The sequence below is a fragment of the Chanodichthys erythropterus genome, chromosome 12 (assembly GCF_024489055.1).
Source record: "Chanodichthys erythropterus isolate Z2021 chromosome 12, ASM2448905v1, whole genome shotgun sequence".
Taxonomy (NCBI): Eukaryota; Metazoa; Chordata; class Actinopteri; order Cypriniformes; family Xenocyprididae; genus Chanodichthys; species Chanodichthys erythropterus.
In genome coordinates, this window is record NC_090232.1 from 53,429,280 (window position 1) to 53,447,296 (window position 18,017).

At 39.1% G+C, this 18,017-nt stretch overlaps 1 protein-coding gene across 1 annotated transcript in view; it reads right to left on the bottom strand.

The window, feature by feature from the left end:
* Positions 1 to 3,466: 3,466 nt before the first annotated feature.
* Positions 3,467 to 18,017, bottom strand: part of LOC137032468 (deoxynucleoside triphosphate triphosphohydrolase SAMHD1-like) — a 64,200-nt gene continuing 49,649 nt past the window's right edge. The window contains exons 4-10 of the mRNA XM_067404232.1: positions 10,524 to 10,639; positions 8,959 to 9,015; positions 8,071 to 8,084; positions 7,356 to 7,494; positions 7,147 to 7,264; positions 4,804 to 4,933; positions 3,467 to 3,562 (exon numbers count right to left, since the gene is read on the bottom strand). Coding sequence (XP_067260333.1) covers positions 3,467 to 3,562; positions 4,804 to 4,933; positions 7,147 to 7,264; positions 7,356 to 7,494; positions 8,071 to 8,084; positions 8,959 to 9,015; positions 10,524 to 10,639 — 670 coding nt within the window. The remainder of the gene's footprint in view (positions 3,563 to 4,803; positions 4,934 to 7,146; positions 7,265 to 7,355; positions 7,495 to 8,070; positions 8,085 to 8,958; positions 9,016 to 10,523; positions 10,640 to 18,017) is intronic.

Here is an 18,017-nt window from a genome sequence, read left to right on the forward strand (position 1 = left end):
TAAACTGGATGCGTGTGAGCAGCGCTGGGTTTCAAAACTTGCCCCATACAACTTTAAGATCAAGTACATCCCTGGAAGGTTGAATGTTGTGGCGGATGCGCTCAGTCGTGACCCGTTTGTCAAGCCGGTGAGTCAGCGAATTCTGACCGAGCCTTACTCCGAGCTGCTGAAGCATGTACACAGTGTGGAAGATGATTCTGTACAGAGAGCATTCCATCTCACGTGCCAGCCGCAAACACTTGGCACTGAACGCGATCAAAACTCTGAAATGGATGTTTCTATGACTGCTGAGGATGTGTCTTCCATCTTGTCGTCTTGTGGTGATTGGGATTTAGGAGCAGTATCCAGAGCAACATCCCTAGCTGATCACATGAGCTCTTTAATTCCTGCCTGCCAAGATGTCTCCCATACTTTTTCATTGTCTGAATTGCAATGTCAGCAGCACAATGACGCAGTTATTTCACGGGTGTCCTTCTATGTCACCAGGAAGCGCAGACCTTCAAGGCGCGAGCGTGTGAATGAGGATTTGCGTGTATTGAGGATTTTAAAGCAGTGGGACAAACTCTTTTTGCTCAATGGCATTATGTACAGAGCCATCAAAGATCCACTCACAAAGCATAAGAGAATTCAGTTCGTCCTTCCTGAATCCCTGTAACAGCAAGCTCTCTCTGGTGTTCATGATTTGGCCGGTCACCAGGGCCAGCCACGTACACTGTCTTTAGCCCGGCAGAGGTTTTATTGGCCTGGGATGGAAAGTGATGTACGTGATTACGTCAAGACTTGTACCCGTTGTGTCCTGAGTAAAACTCCAGAGCCAGCTGCAAGAGCACCCTTGGAGAGCATCAAGACTACTGCCCCATTGGAGCTCATTTGTATTGATTTCTGGGCTGCCGAGGATAGGCACAATAAATCTGTGGATGTCTTGGTAATCACGGATCATTTTACCAAGCTAGCTCACGCTTTTCCATGCCAGAACCAATCGGCTAAGAGTGTTGCAAAGAAACTCTGGGATGGCTTCTTCTGTGTTTACGGCTTCCCCCAGCGTATCCATTCAGACCAGGGAGCAAATTTTGAAAGCGAGCTGATAGCAGAGCTCCTTGATCTTGCTGGTGTCGACAAGTCACAAACTTCCCCGTACCACCCCATGGGAAATGGTGGAACTGAGAGGTTTAACAGAACGTTAGGTAACATGTTGAGATCGCTTCCACCCAGATCTAAACAAAAGTGGCCACAGTTAGTGCAAACGATGACATTCGTGTATAACTGCACTGCCCATGAAACAACTGGATTTGCCCCTTTTTACCTGATGTTTGGAAGGGTGCCGAGATTACCTGTTGACCTCATGTTTTCAAGTGTGCTTCGTGATGAGTCAATCTGTGATTACAATGACTATGTTCAATCTCTCGTCAGTGATCTACAGTCTGCTATGGTGCTGGCTCAAAAGAATTCTACTGCAGAACAGAAACACCAGTCTGATCAATACAACAAGAGAGTCAAGGGATTGCCTCTGTCAATTGGTGATCAAGTTCTCATCGCAAACAAAGGCTGTCGAGGTAAACGGAAGCTTGCCGATAAATGGGATCCCACCATGTACTCCGTTGTCGCTTCCAAACCTTCCCTGCACATTTATAAGATCCGTGACAGATCTGGTCATGAGAAAGTGGTACATCGGAATCTCTTGTTGCCAGTTAACTTTCTTCCTTTGCCCACAACAGAGTTTGAGTTTTCTGTTGGTGAATGTGCTGGTGATGGTCCTTCTTCCTCACCTTCTCAATCTATATGTGATGTAACTGAGTCAACAATACCTGTCACTAATGCTTTGTCACATGCAGAGTCTCTATCTGTCATTTCTCACATGGCTGTGTGTGATGATGATTTGTACAGCTTCTTGGGTCTCATCTCATTCTTTTCAAGATGTTTCTGAAGCACAAGCCGATTTATCTGTTGTTGACCCTGACACTGTAGCTAGTGCTTTTTCACCTACTGTCCCTGTTTCTACAGATTTGTACGATCCAGAGGTTGACAATAACCCTGACAATCGTTACATTACCAGGCTTGGTAGAGTAATTAAGCCTGTTCGTAGGCTGATTGAGTCAATGGTTCAACTTGAGACCTTACTTGGTGTGGAGTCCATATCTCCTGTTATTCATGTTTAAATCTGTGTATAGCATTGCTCTTTGATACTACTGAGTGTAATGTATTGTATGTTCTCATGTGTATACTGTTTAAGCAAAAGGTCTGAGTTTTTCAAAGTGTAAAAGGCACTTTAATATGCCTACAACATGTGTAGTGGTTTGGCCAACTTCTTACATGTTTGTATCCCTTAGCTGGGTAACTTTTCATGTTGATAGTCTTCACTGTTTTTTTTCTGGAGTGTAGACCATGTCATTCTCACGACCTGCTCTTGTTTTTGTTATACTCTGGAATTTTGTGTAAATTCTGGGGGGTGAGTGTAACAGGTATACAAAGTATACAGCTAAATATTGTTATAATTCACACAAAATTGTTCTATTGTACATATTATGATACCTGATCTAAAGGTGCGCTGCTCCTTTAAGTGTTGCGTGGTCACAGTATGACCTAATTTCCTGTCCTGTCTCCTCCTCTTCCCTTTTGAACTGTGATTCGATGGAAGAGGTAGGTTTCTTTTGTCATCCTGTTAATTTTATTTAATCCTTATGTTAATTATATCTTTTATATTTGTATTTCCACCCAAACTTATGTGTAAAGTACTGTTTTATTTATCCTTGGGATTATTTTTGTTATTTTACATTCTTTGAGGTATATTTCTGTCTTTTATGTGAAACAAGCACATGGTAATGGAGGCGCACCATATTTGTTTTATAGAGTGTTATAAGGGCCACTCGAACTGAGGCTGCTTATTTTTTTCTCTATTGATTCAGGTATGTTTTCTATATATTTTTCTTATGTTCATGTTTTCTTCCGCCCTTTTGAACTGTGATTCGATGGAAGAGAGTGTTATAAGGGCCACTCGAACTGAGGCTGCTTATTTTTTTCTCTATTGATTCAGTAAAAAGATCCAGTGAATCGGCTGCCTGCTGTCCCGTGTCTGATTTCTACATCCACACAACGTAACACAACGCAGACCAAGTTTTAATACCCGGTGTCGCTAGCCGCACATCACGCTGGGCATAAGCGAGCCGCACGGGTTACACTAACTTGTACAAAAATGGCATTATATGACCCCTTTAATGTTTGGAAACAGGAAGCAAAAATATACATGTATCACAGCTATAAAAGAAATTATATACTTTTGAGGTATAATGTGACCCTAGAGTCAGTTAGACAGCAAAATAAATAAATAAATAAATAAATAAATATATAAATAAATAAAAAATCTGCAGCAGTCATTATACAGAAATATATTAATTCTGTGATTGACAATTATATCTAGTATTTCCGAGAGCCTATTTAATTTGTAGAAAAAAACAAACAAACATAAAGCTTACATGGTTTCAATAATATTGACAGTCTTGTGCTGGTAGGCCTGGCGATGCAGAGTGTATCTGGTGCGAAACATGTCAAAAATATTATCTGCCTCCTGTTAGAGAAAGAACAATGTACCAGAATATGAAAAATATGTATATTATATTATATTATATTATATTAAATTATATTATACTACCACAAGATCATGGTTGGTGTTCATAGTTGCCATGCAAGTCCGCTTATAGTACGCAACTTTGGGCTTCTTTTTTTGGATAGTCGCATTAAAAAATCATGGGTCGTGGGTTGCGTTTTTTTGGGCTTATTTTAAAAAAAATGTGGTTGCTTGTTAGGAAAATATGATAAGCATCTTTGTTTCTTTACCTTTATAGTCGCCGTTTACTCCAATACATTGATTGACAGTCTACTCAAAGCTAATAGCCAATCACGGCAATAATACAAGCGCTGTAATTCGTCCTCCCTATCCGGCCTCGTTCTCCGCCTCATTGGAGAAAAATATCCTTCAACATGCAGGCATATGTGACGTTGTAAATGCAAGTAATGATAGTAGACGTAACGCACGTTTTCACAATGTCAGCACCAACATGGACGGTGCAGGGAGGAAAGGCAAAAAAATATATTTGATAATGTATTTATCATTACAGGTTAAAAAAACTAATACTAACAGTATAGGCATGGTTTGAATTTATTTTATTATAATATATGTGACTATATTACAGCGCTCCCTTAATGCTTGTCTTTTTCACGTTTGCAGTGTGTGTGTGTGTGTGTTCACTACTCGCTGCTCCTAATGGGTGTGCACTAGCTTGGATGGATTAAATGCAGATGACAAATTCCGACTATGGGTTACCATAATTGGCCTTCATGTCACTTTTTCTTTTCCATCTCCAAACCTATTTTGTTCACAGCTGTTCGAAGGATATAGTGCGTACCCTCCTGCTTTGTTGTAATTTGATGATTTTTGTAAAATAACGTGTTTTTACTTTTCAAACTCCAAGTGGTTTCAGTTTAATATGCTGCAGGCTCATTTATTGATAATAAATAATTTATAATAAATAATATTGGTGATAATAATTAATATAATAATATTGTCTCGCGAGAGTTGGCAACTGTGTTGGTGTTATCAAAAGTTGTTATACTTAATCTGCAAATGTATAAAATGTGTCAAAAGATGCTGTAGAGTCATATACTGATTCATTACAATCATAATATACTATACTACAATATAACATAACTTTAACAAGCATTTAAAAAGTCCAAAATTCAGTGGTATTTTTTTTTTTTTTTTGCAAAGTGATATGTAAAGATTGATGAGAATAAACTTATTAAATGTACCTTGTCCCTGTAGCAGATGGATCGCCTCATTTTTTCAGCCTCATCCTTTATCTTCACTTCACACACTCGAGCGAACTTCAGCAGCCGCTGATGGTCAAAGCTCTTTGAAATGCCAAGATGATGACAGTCTCTGTGAAATAAAATGATGATTCAAGTACAAAGATTTCAATTTAAAGATATGATCTTCCCCACATGCTTGTAGTTGTTTAAAGTGCCCCATTATGGATTTTTCATGTAGTGTGTAACAGCTCTCAGTGAATTAAAACATCCTGCAAAGTTTTAAATCTGAAAGTGCACCGTATATAAAGTTATTGTCTCTCAAAAGTAAGAGTTGACTCTGAGTCAATTAAACGAGTCATTTGTAAAACAAATCCCAAGCCGTTTAATTGTGACATCACAACAAAACATTAGCATATTGCCCGCCCACTTATTGCGCTCAGAGACATAATTTTTTCAGCAATACCACAGCAGTACAATCTTTTATTGTGTTCCTGTCATTTTACTGACGACTGCTTCTCAAACCTCTGGGAGTTTAACGCAGGATTCACAAAACGCTTGGTCTGAAAATATGGATAAATGTCCAGTTTATTTGGATCAGCTTGCTCCTCTGAATCTCAACCTGTAAGTATGATAAATAATTGATGTTTATATTTTCTAGCGATCTTTGAAAATTCATAGTTTTGTATGTTATGTTGTGTAACCATAGTCTGTATGTCTCCTACTAACTGGCTAACTCATGTTTCTGTAGTTCTGCTATTCAGATGTGGGTCCAATATTGTCTAAAAATGTGTGGATTAATGCAGATTGTCTGTCTTATTACTTGGAGTAATGATCGAGGATGGAGCATGACTTTTGTTTACAAAGTGTAATGCATTATCAGCTATTGACATTTGTGCTCGGCTAATTTGAGTTTACAACATACAAAAACTTTTTTTCCCTTTGTGTTTTTATTATTACAGTAGAGTGGAGCTCGATCTGTATTGTAATAGGATGTTAAGATGCTCGTCTGCGCTAAGTATTCTCTCTGTAAACAGTAAACACTCATTGTAATGTCAAACAATAATATTGCCATTTTTCTTTGTTAATAGTTAAGACGAAAAATTAGAAGCAGTTCAAAGAATCAGTGTCTCTAAACCCAGCCTGTGAATCTCAAGGACGGTGACAAGCAACATATTCTGATCAACAGATCAACTCTGAATATTAGAAAACAAGCTACTAAAAAGTTGCATAAACAGAACAAAATAAAATATGAGAATAAAAGAAATTACTAAGACAATTCAGCTCATAATTTATTCATGCAGCAATGCATGATGGGAGCCATGGATGAATATTGATGGGTGGCTCCCAGAATGCACTGCAACATGCTTTATTATTCTCACCATTGTTGAGATTCACAGGCTGATTCTTGATGTCTGTGTGTGCCTAAGAGAAAGATTTTTTTTTTTTAATCAGAACAACTGTTTGTGAAATCCTTCAGATTTTATTGATAAAGCTGATCTTCTGCTGTAGAATCACAGTTCTGCTGTAATCAATAACGTAAATCTAACTCAGAGATTGGGCTCTAAATGAGTTCAGGGATTCAGATCAAATAATGATTAGGTAAAAACATAACCAACACCACCTGACCATCTTTTCCATTTGTTTGTCTGGATGTTATAACTCAGTTAAAACAACCCAAACAAAATTTTATTTTAAAAAGTCAAGGGTCAAGAGCTCAACTAAAGCAAACCCTCATCTCCACGATGGTGGCTTGAAAAATGTGATTTTCTCCTTTGGTGATTCTGCTTGTTAATATCAGTATCTTCAATAATGCTCAATCATCACTCAATTAATCACTTAATTATATTATTAACTTTAACACTTTTCAGTGTTCATTTAACACTCTTATTTTAACACTTTAACACTCTGGAGTATGGTCTCACATGTACTCCCTGGAGAGTTAATTTAACACTGCAGTTTTTGCTGTGTAGGTCTCATGTTTATTCGATAATGCAAATCAGTTCACTAGATAAAATAATTGTAAGATAACATATAACTTGTTTGGTTTTCTTCCATATTTATGCTGAAGCATGTGTATTGTATGAAGTGCTATACAAGTCAAACTGACTCGACTTGACCTTGAAGCATAAGCTCACTATCAGAAGAAAGTTTCTCATGGGCAAATACATTGTTAGGCTAGAAAAAAAAAAAAAAAAAAAAAAAGAATATTTTTTGTTTCTATCATAATAAATGATGAGTCAACCCATCCATGGATGTCCAGCTGTCCTTTCCTGTCCATCAAAACTGCATACAGTATATGGGTCACACAAAAATATTATTAAAGAATTGTAAATACATATTTACCGATCAAAATAGTCCCATTTGTCCACATCAATTTTGTTCCTTTCATTTGACACAATCTCATACAGGAAAGCTTTGTCCTCGGTCCTGCCCTTCGCTGTCCACTGGAAGAATGAAAACACTTTTATCAACTGTTAAAGATTTATATACTGAAAGTTGTCTGCAATCAGAGTTAACTAGAGTTTGTACCTCTGTCGTTGATGTATCCACACCCTTTATTAATTCTTCAATAAAGGAAAGGTCATTTTCATTTTGATCAGTTTTGAATTTCAGTCCATATTCTTCCATCAGCTGCTGCAGTCCATTCTCTTTCACCAAGTGCTCAAACATCTTAACTGAGGCTTCTTCATGCTGAAAGTAACAACCACACACACACACACACACACACACACACACACACACACACACACACACACATTAATGTACAAATCAAAAAACAGTGAACAAACATAATAGAAAAAGAAATAATCACAGTCATGTGTTCACAAACATAAATGTATTGAAATAAAATTAGATTTTCTTCATAGATTTCTGTCTTCTATTGCTTTTCTTTTTAAATGTAACTCTTAAACTCTGTAATATTTAAGAGAATACTGAAGCTTTAGTCTTTTGTGTTTTTATTGCATGCTGACACAAATTGCAAAAATTTAACAATAAAGTCAAAGTAAACCCATGAACATTTTAATCTGTATCTCTGTTAATAACACACAGTACACTGGACCAGTGTAAAGTTTTTTCCTTTAGTTTCATTATTAGAGTTGAGTAGATCGTGGAGCATGAGGTTAAGTCAGTAACATCCTCAGATTGTGAACGGATCTGCAGTCATAATGAGTTTCTGCATTAACGGTCTGTTTAAACCCTCATTAAAGAATAAAGAGCATCTCATTTGCTCTCAGCCTGAAGTCTTGTGTATGTAGTTTAACACACCTTCCATTCGGAACCTAGCAAAAAGAAGAGAAAAAAAAACACTAATTATGAAATGTTTGATATATACATTGTGTTTTTTTAAATGAAGCTTAATTAACAACTAAAGACCAGAAGACAGTGACATTTGCATGACATAATATCACATTAAAGGTGCACCAATTAATTTAATTTGATGCTCTGGACTGACACCTAGTGGCATGAACAATATGAAAAATAAAACATCTTTTATCTGTGTATAATGTGAATGTTCATCATTTTAAACATATCTTCAAACAGTATTAACTTCTTCATATGCAAAACTTTTTAATGTGGAAAAGTTACTGAGTGCACCTTTTCAGGAACCGTTTGTCCAAAATTAATTCATTTACTTTTACAATTAGTCCTAAACTGTGGTTCTCAGCCCTGTTCCTGGATCCTTCTCAACATACACATTTTAATCTTTCTTTGTCAGGCACTTATTTCAAGTTTTGGGGTCGCTAACTAAGGGGTCGAATCAGGTTTGTTTGATTGGGGAGACATTCAAAATGTGCAGGAAAGGGTTAAGAACTACACTAGATGCTTCAATTTAAATGTTTTAGAGCATCTTCACACCTTAATAAAATAGAAAACTTGTAACAAAGACTCTTTCCATACAAAAGCAGATCCAAAAAGCAAATGCTACTCTTTATTCACTAATAATCAGTGTGAAGATCATGATTAGTCCATGTTCATATCCAGAATTCAGAAATGGAGATGATATTGATGCAGAAACACAATTATTTCTCAAAGTCAAAGCTTAACATGTTGGAGGGAAGCAATAAATAATGACTTCAGTACAGTACAACAGAATAATTGCTGATTTAAACGCCCAACTCCAAGACTAGAGAAGTTAGAAACTCTGATATTTACCAGGCTTGACTTTACGAATGAAGAGCAGATCAAACAAATGAGAGAATGGACCATGACCTTAAGAATGAAAGACAAATGTAAAATTAATATCTGTATAAATAAACATCATTCGGTGGGACCACTAGCAGTTGACACATCCACACCCTTACAGAAAGAAAATATATTTCCATATATTTATGATCAAATTGGTTGGTAGCATTTTACAATAAGGTTTAATTTGTCATTTATTATTTTATTTATTTGTTGTTGTTGTATTAACATGAACTAACCATGAGCAATACATTTGTTACTGTATTTGTTAATCTTTGTTAATGTTAGTTAATAAAAATGCAGCAGTTCATGTTCACAGTGCATTAACTAATGCTAACAAATACAACTCTTGATTTTAATAATGTATTAGTAAATGTTGAAATTAATAAATGCTGTAGAAGTGCAGTTCATTATTAGTTCATGTTAACTAATATAGTTTATTAATGTTAAACCTTTGTCATATATTTTTCAATACATGAAAAGTGGAAATTTATTATTTATACACAATTTATTATTCCAAATATGTTTCAATATATTTAAACAATTTAATACATTGATCATAAATATATGAAAATATATTTTCTTTCTGTGGTGGCAGATCCATCACTGTCCACTGTTTTATTACAAATAAATTGGCTTTTAACATATTGCCAATTTCACTTTAGGAATGGTTGCTTTTACCGGCAGCCAATAACTAGAGTGGAAATGTAAGGGAGGTAAGCACAAAGTTTCAGAAACACAACTTAACAATAACAATACAGAGGAATGATATTGTTGAACATTTTTTCCTGCTGAATGATTAAATCACTGACATCAGAACCCATCTGATCAGAAAGCAAAGCAATGACTAAACGTCTAATATATGGTTCAAATGTTTTATAATGTTAACATTTTGATAACGCATGGTATAGTCGTAAAAAAAAAAAGAGTCGTAATCGTTGCTAAATGGCCTGACCAGACATACACATTAACAAAGGAACATATATTATACAGATTATTCAAACTTAATGGCATTTAATTATTTTAATGATTAAATCTGAAAGACTAAACTTACATTAAAACATTTGTAATTGGTGCAGAAGGAATGAGTTTACTTTTTCATTGCTTTTATACTGGTTTGGCCAACAGGAGTCACCAGAGATGTGACATAGTCATTTTTTTTAATTCACTTTAATAACTAATTTTTTAACTAATCCTGTTTAATTTGAATCCATTTCTCCCATAGCTACATTCTTCTCTTTACTTTAAAAGCGTTTGCTATCTTTCCAATTCACCCTTCACAGCAGCTGTTGATGTTCTCAAGACATGAAGTAAACACACTCATTTTCATATGGAAGCTAACAGATGAATTGTGGGGAAACATTAATGTCGCTACTAAGGAACACAAAGCTATTTCAGATGTATATTCATGTCCACTAAGAGCTCTGTGCATTACACAAACTACTAGTTCTGTGGACCCAGAAATATTGATATATTGATATAATATTGAATATTAATAATGTAAACTTTTGATGAATTGTGTTTTTGGCACTCACCTAAGTCATGGCACAGACCAGCAATTTGGACACAAAGAACATCTCGATTGTTAATATGCAGCTCCGGCTGTTTCTCTTGCAGACTCTTGACCAGACATCCAGCTAAATGTGCCACACTAACACAACAACAACAGAAACACAGTTTAACTGTGTGAACACGTGGTAGATAAACAATTTAATTTATTAAAAATAAGAAATATATAAACATATACATCAGGGTTATTACAGTCACATAATATAATGTCAAAGTTTTGGATTAAGTGTGTTAGTGCATGCACAGCCAGTCGTGTTTCCACTATCGATATCAGGGCTTGAGCCTCATTTGGTTTTTTTGCCCACAGAATACTTTGGTCCAAAGCGGGCAAACTGATGCTTGAAGATTGGTCATGAACAGAGGCAGAGTTTATCTGAGTCAGGAGAAGGTCAACACCGCTGCTCATTACCCATGTTATTATATCAGGCTACCAGCTAACTTCAACACTCAACATTTAAGACAACTTCAACATTTAAGACATTTTAAATCACTACTCTACACTACACTACCATCCTACTCTGAAACAGGACCTAATTTAGTTCCCCCAAAAGGAGTTCCTAGAACTAAAATTGCGGGTATGACGTCAGAGGTGCCTCCGAAACGATCGGGATCAGTAAATAATTGTAATGATACAACACAATTGAGGATTTTTTAGACAAAAAGTCGGTTAGCCACAAGCCTCGAATCCCACCACGCCCCGATCTTTAGGGGGTGCGGATCGGGCTCAAAATCTTGCTCAAAATCGTCAAGTGTGTGCCTAAACCGCTTTTGTGAGTAAATAGCTCATCATTTAATGAACTGACAGCCCACTGGCTAATCTTCAACATGTTTGCTCTTTAACGTGTGTTATGGATTTATCTATTTTTAGTTTACACCTAAAAAAAAATATTAAAAAAAGTTACATAGTGCACCTTCAAAATAATAATAATAACTAGAATGTACATTTCCTGAAGAAAATGTGAATGGTGCTTGCAGTGGCAAAATTCGCCACTCAGTTGCTAGGGTGCTGTAATTGGTTGCTAGGACGTGGCCATGAAGTCAGGACTTATTGGCGGCTTGATAGGCCGAGTCAAAAGAGCCCAGCCCCAAGTCTCTACGACCTTCTAAGCCAAAGATATGATCTCACAGATTTGGCCCAATGTTAAGTCTATGGGAGATTTTTCAGCCTTTTTTTCGTACGCTGTACGAACATCGTACACCCAATTGCTTAGAAAAGTCATAGCACACCTCTCCTCAATAAGCCGGTCGATTTGACACCTCATTCGTGGGTCTACGACAAACGGTGCGAGACGAGTTACGCGCCGAAGTTTTGTTCAGGTGAATAGTAATTACAATACTAGAATGTACATTTCCTAAAGAAAATGTGAATGGTGCTTGCAGTGGCAAAACACCGGACTCGGTTGCTAGGGTGCTGTAATTGGTTGCTAGGGCGTGGCTATGAAGTTGCTGTGTCACTACTTATTGGCTGGCCGAATCAAAAGAGCCCAGCCCCAAGTCTCTACGAACTTCTGATCCAAAGATATGATCTCACAGATTTGGACCCCATGTTAAGTCTATGGGAGTTTTTTCAGCCATTTTTTTCGTACGCTGTGCGAACATCGTACACCCGATCGCTTAGAAAAGTCATAGCACACCTCTCCTCAATAAGCCGGTCGATTTGACACCTCATTTGTGGGTCTAGGACAAACGGTGCGGGACGAGTTACGCGCCAAAGTTTTGTTCAGGTGAATAGTAATTACAATACTAGAATGTACATTTCCTGAAGAAAATGTGAATGGTGCTTGCAGTGGTAAAATTCGGCCCCAGTTGCTAGGGTGATGTAATTGGTTGCTAGGGCGTCGCTATGAAGTTGCTGTGTCACTACTTATTGGCTGGCCGAATCAAAAGAGCCCAGCCCCAAGTCTCTATGACCTTCTGATCCATAGATATGATCTCACAGATTTTGACCCAATGTTCAGTCTATGGGAGTTTTTTCAGCCGTTTTTTCGTACGCTGTGCGGACATCGTACACACGATCACTTAGAAAAGTCATAGCACACCTCTCCTCGATAAGCCGGTCGATTTGACACCTCATTCATGGGTCTACGACAAACGGTGCGGGACGAGTTACGCGCCAAAGTTTTGTTCAGGTGAATAGTAATTACAATACTAGAATGTACATTTCCTGAAGAAAATGTGAATGGTGCTTGCAGTGGCAAAATTCCGCACCCGGTTGCTAGGGTGCTGTAATTGGTTGCTAGGGCGTGGCCATGAAGTCACTACTTTTTGGCAGCTTGATAGGCCGAGTCAAAAGAGCCCAGCCCCAAGTCTCTATGACCTTCTAAACCAAAGATATGATCTCACAGATTTGGCCCCCATGTTAAGTCTATGGGAGTTTTTTCAGCCGTTTTTTCGTCCGCTGTGCGAACATCGTACACCCGATCGCTTAGAAAAGTCATAGCACACCTCTCCTCAATAAGCCGGTCGATTTGACACCTCATTCGTGGGTCTACGACAAACGGTGCGGGACGAGTTACGCGCCAAAGTTTTGTTCAGGTGAATAGTAATTACAATACTAGAATGTACATTTCCTGAAGAAAATGTGAATGGTGCTTGCAGTGGCAAAATCGCCACTCGGTTGCTAGGCGGTTGCTAAGGTACTTGGGGTGGTTGCTAAGGTGTTGCTAGGCGGTTGCTAAGGTACTTGGGGTGGTTGCTAAGGTGTTGCTAGGCAGTTGTTAAGGTACCTGGAGTGGTCACTACTGTGTTGCTAGGCGGTTGCTAGGGTGTTCTGGGCGGTTGCTATGGTAACCAGGGTGGTTGCTATGGTGTTACTAGGTGGTTGGTAGTTGGCACAGATAGTTACTATGGAGTTTCTATAGAGTTCTTAGCATGTTCTCAGCCCACTTTAGCACTTAGCTAATCACTATTAGCATGTAGCTATTAACTGCTAGCATGTGTAGCATGTTGCAAGTACAGTTTGCTAGCATGAGTCAAAAAAGCCAACCCCCATGTCTCTACGATGTTCTGATGCAGAGATATAGGCATCGCTAAATGGTTGCTAGGGTACTCTGTTTGGTTGCTAGGGAGTGGCTTGGCAGTTGTCAATGATGATACTCCAAAGGCTGCTTGACAATATAAACCAACCCCCATGTCTTTATGATGTTCTGATGCAGAGATATGGATCTTGAAAAACGGTTGCTAGGGTAATCTGGTTGGTTGCTAGGGAGTGGCCTGGTAGCTACCAATGATGATACTCCAAAGGCTGCTTGACAATATAAACCAACCCCCATGTCTTTACGATGTTCTGATGCAGAGATATAGATCTTGCTAAACGGTTGCTAGGGTACTCTGTTTGGTTGCTAGGGAGTGGCTTGGCAGCTGCCAGTAATGATAAACCAAAGGCTGCTTGCCAGTATGAATGCTATAAACCAACCCCCATTCCTCTATGATGTTCAGATTTGAAGATATCCCCTCTATGCTTTGGGTTGCTAGGGTGCTCTGAATGGTTGCTAGGGCGTGGCTATGATGTCTTGAAGGTGATTCGTGATTGGCCGTTTGCTGCCCCGAGTCAAATGAGCCCACCCTCATGTTTCTATGACACTCCTATCCAAAGATATTCATTTGATCTTTTTCAATGGAAGTCTATGGAACTTGTTGCTATGGTGCTCTATATGGTTGCTAGGGCGTGGCTTGATAGCTTCACAATGATCCTGAGAGACTGATTGGTTGCCTGAGTAATATGAGCCCACCCCCTTGTCTCTATGACATTGTGATCCAGAGTTATGTTCAATACAAAATCCCTATGTAATTTCCCATAGTAGGAAAAACACAGTACTTCCTGGTTCATGGGCACGGCTTCACCATAGTATGTCTATGGGGCAACTTTGGGCAGCTCTTGCGCCCCAGGGGTACAACTTACACCCCATTTTGAGGTATGGTCTGAGAGAGCCTATCAGGCTCTTCAAACCTGGTAACCCACATGTTTCTATGAAATTCTCGTTAGGAGCTATTACTCGTCAAAGTTTGTCCCAATGCAAAGTCTATGGGATTTTTTTCGCTACTTTTTCGCCCGCCGGACGAACATCGTACACCCAATCGCTTATAAAAGTCATAGCACACCTCTCCTCAATGAGCCGGTCGATTTGACACCTCATTCATGGGTCTAGGACAAAACCTGCGGGAGGAGTAGCGCGCAGAAAAAAAAGTGGAAGAAAATGAGTGTCTGTGTCTGAGAGAGAAAGGCTTCTAAGGGCCTGCGTGTGTGAGTGTGTGTGAGAAAGTGACAGTTGAAATTCAAATTTCTGAAGATTCCGCCATTGAAAGTCAATGGGACTTTTTTGGCCGCTTTTTCGCCCCCTGTGCGAACATCGTTGGTCCGATCGCTTAAAAAAAAATAGCACACCTCTCCTCAATAAGCCGGTCGATTTGACACCTCATTCATGGGTCTAGGACAAACGCTGCGGGAGAAATAGCGCGCAGAAATAAAAGTGGAAGAAAATGAGTGTCTGTGTCTGAGAGACAAAGGCTTCTAAGGGCCTGCGTGTGTGAGTGTGTGTGAGAAAGTGACAGTTGAGAGAGACGGAATGTTCGTGAATTTGAATTTTTCAATGTAAGTCAATGGGACTTTTTTGGCCGCTTTTTCGTCCGCTGTGCGAACATCGTTGGTCCGATCGCTTATAAAAGTCATAGCACACCTCTCCTCAATGAGCCGGTCGATTTGACACCTCATTCATGAGTCTAGGACAAAAACTGCGGGAGGAGTAGCGCGCAGAAAAAAAAGTGGAAGAAGAAGAATAATAATAATAATAACTAGAATGTACATTTCCTGAAGAAAATGTGAATGGTGCTTGCAGTGGCAAAACTCGGCACTCTTGATTAGCATTATGCTAACATAATTACCGTCCTGCTAGGATGTTTTTATCAAGATGCTAACATGATTAGCATGTTGCTAGCATTATGCTAACACCCTTAGCATGCTGCTAGCATGTTTTTAGAAAGATGCTAATCATGTTAGCATTATGCTAGCAACATGCTAACATGATTAGCATTTGTTGCTAGCATAATGCTAACACCCTTAGCATGCTGCTAGCATGTTTTTAGAAAGATGCTAATCATGTTAGCATAATGCTAGCAACATGCTAACATGATTAGCATAATGCTAGCATGATGCTAGCATGATTACCATGTTGCTAGCATGTTTTTAACAAGATGCTAACATAATTAGCATGTTTGCTAGCATGATGCTAACATGATTAGCATGCTACTAGCATTATGCTAACACAATTAGCATGTTACCAGCATGATGTAACACATTTTTACTAGTTTGTGTCATGTTTAAACCCTAAGCTAATCACTATTAGCATGTAGCTATTCACTGCTAGCATGTGTAGCATGTTGGAAGTTCAGTTTGCTAGCATGAGTCAAAAGAGCCAACCGCCATGTCTCTATGATGCTCTGATGCAGAGATATAGATCTTGCTAAACGGTTGCTAGGGTACTCTGTTTGGTTGCTAAGGAGTGGCTTGGCAGCTACCAATGATGATACTCCAAAGGCTGCTTGACAATATAAACCAACCCCCATGTCTTTATGATGTTCTGATGCAGAGATATAGATCTTGCAAAACGGTTGCTAGGGTACTCTGTTTGGTTGCTAGGGAGTGGCTTGGCAGCTGCTAGTAATGATAAACCAAAGGCTGCTTGCCAGTATAAATGATATAAACCAATCCCCATGCCTCTATGATATTCAGATTTGAAGATATCTGCCTATGCTTTGGGTTGCTAGGGTGCTTTAAATGGTTGCTAAGGCGTGGCTATGATGTCTTTAAGGTGATTTGTGATTGGCGGTTTGCTGCCTCCAGTCAAATGAGCCCACCCTCTTGTTTGTACGACACTTCTATCCAAAGATATTCATTTGATCTTTTTCAATGGAAGTCAATGGAACTTGTTGCTATGGTGCTCTATATGGTTGCTAGGGCGTGGCTTGATAGCTTCACAATGATCCTGAGAGACTGATTGGTTGCCTGAGTAAAATGGGCCCACCCCCTTGTCTCTATGACATTGTGATCCAGAGTTATGTTCAATACAAAATCCCTATGTAATTTCCCATAGTAGGAAAAACACAGTACTTCCTGGTTCATGGGCACGGCTTCACCATAGTATGTCTATGGGGCAACTTTGGGCAGCTCTTGCGCCCCAGGGGTACAACTTACACCCCATTTTGAGGTATGGTCTGAGAGAGCCTATCAGGCTCTTCAAACGTGGTAACCCACATGTTTCTATGAAATTCTCGTTAGGAGCTATTACTCATCAAAGTTTGTCCCAATGCAAAGTCTATGGGATTTTTTTCGCTACTATTCGCCCGCCGGACGAACATCGTACACCCGATCGCTTATAAAAGTCATAGCACACCTGTCCTCAATGAGCCGGTCGATTTGACACCTCATTCATGGGTCTATGACAAAAACTGCGGGAGGAGTAGCGCGCAGAAATTGTGTCCAGAAGAAGAAGAAGAAGAATAATAAGTATGCAGAAGAATAAGAATGGAGCTTTGCCTTTGGCAAGCACCATTAACTAGAATTTACATTTCCTGAAGAAAATGTGAATGGTGCTTGCAGTGGAAAAATTCGGCACCGGTTGCTAGGGTGCTGTAATTGGTTGCTAGGGCGTGGCTATGAAGTTGCTGTGTCACTACTTATTGGCTGGCCGAATCAAAAGAGCCCAGCCCCAAGTCTCTATGACCTTCTGATCCAAAGATATGATCTTATAGATTTTGACTCAATGTTAAGTCTATGGGAGTTTTTTCAGCCAATTTTTTCATACACTGTGCGAACATCGTACACCCGATCGCTTAGAAAAGTCATAGCACACCTCTCCTCAATAAGCCGGTCGATTTGACACCTCATTCGTGGGTATACAACAAACGGTGCGGGACGAGTTACGCGCCAAAGTTTTGTTCAGGTGAATAGTAATTACAATACTAGAATGTACATTTCCTGAAGAAAATGTGAATGGTGCTTGCAGTGGCAAAATTCGGCACCGGTTGCTAGGGTGCTGTAATTGGTTGCTAGGGCGTGGCTATGAAGATGCTGTGTCAATACTTATTGGCAGGCTGAATCAAAAGAGCCCAGCCCCAAGTCTCTATGACCTTCTAAACCAAAGATATGATCTCACAGATTTGGCCCCCATGTTAAGTCTATGGGAGTTTTTCAGCCGTTTTTTCGTACGCTGTGCGAACATCGTACAAGCGATCGCTTAGAAAAGTCATAGCACACCTCTCCTCACAAAGCCGGTCGATTTGACACCTCATTCGTGGGTCTACGACAAATGGCACGGGACGAGTTACACGCCAAAGTTTTGTCTAGGTGAATAGTAATTACAATACTAGAATGTACATTTCCTGAAGAAAATGTGAATGGTGCTTGCAGTGGCAAAACTCGGCACTCTTGATTAGCATTATGCTAACATAATTACCGTCCTGCT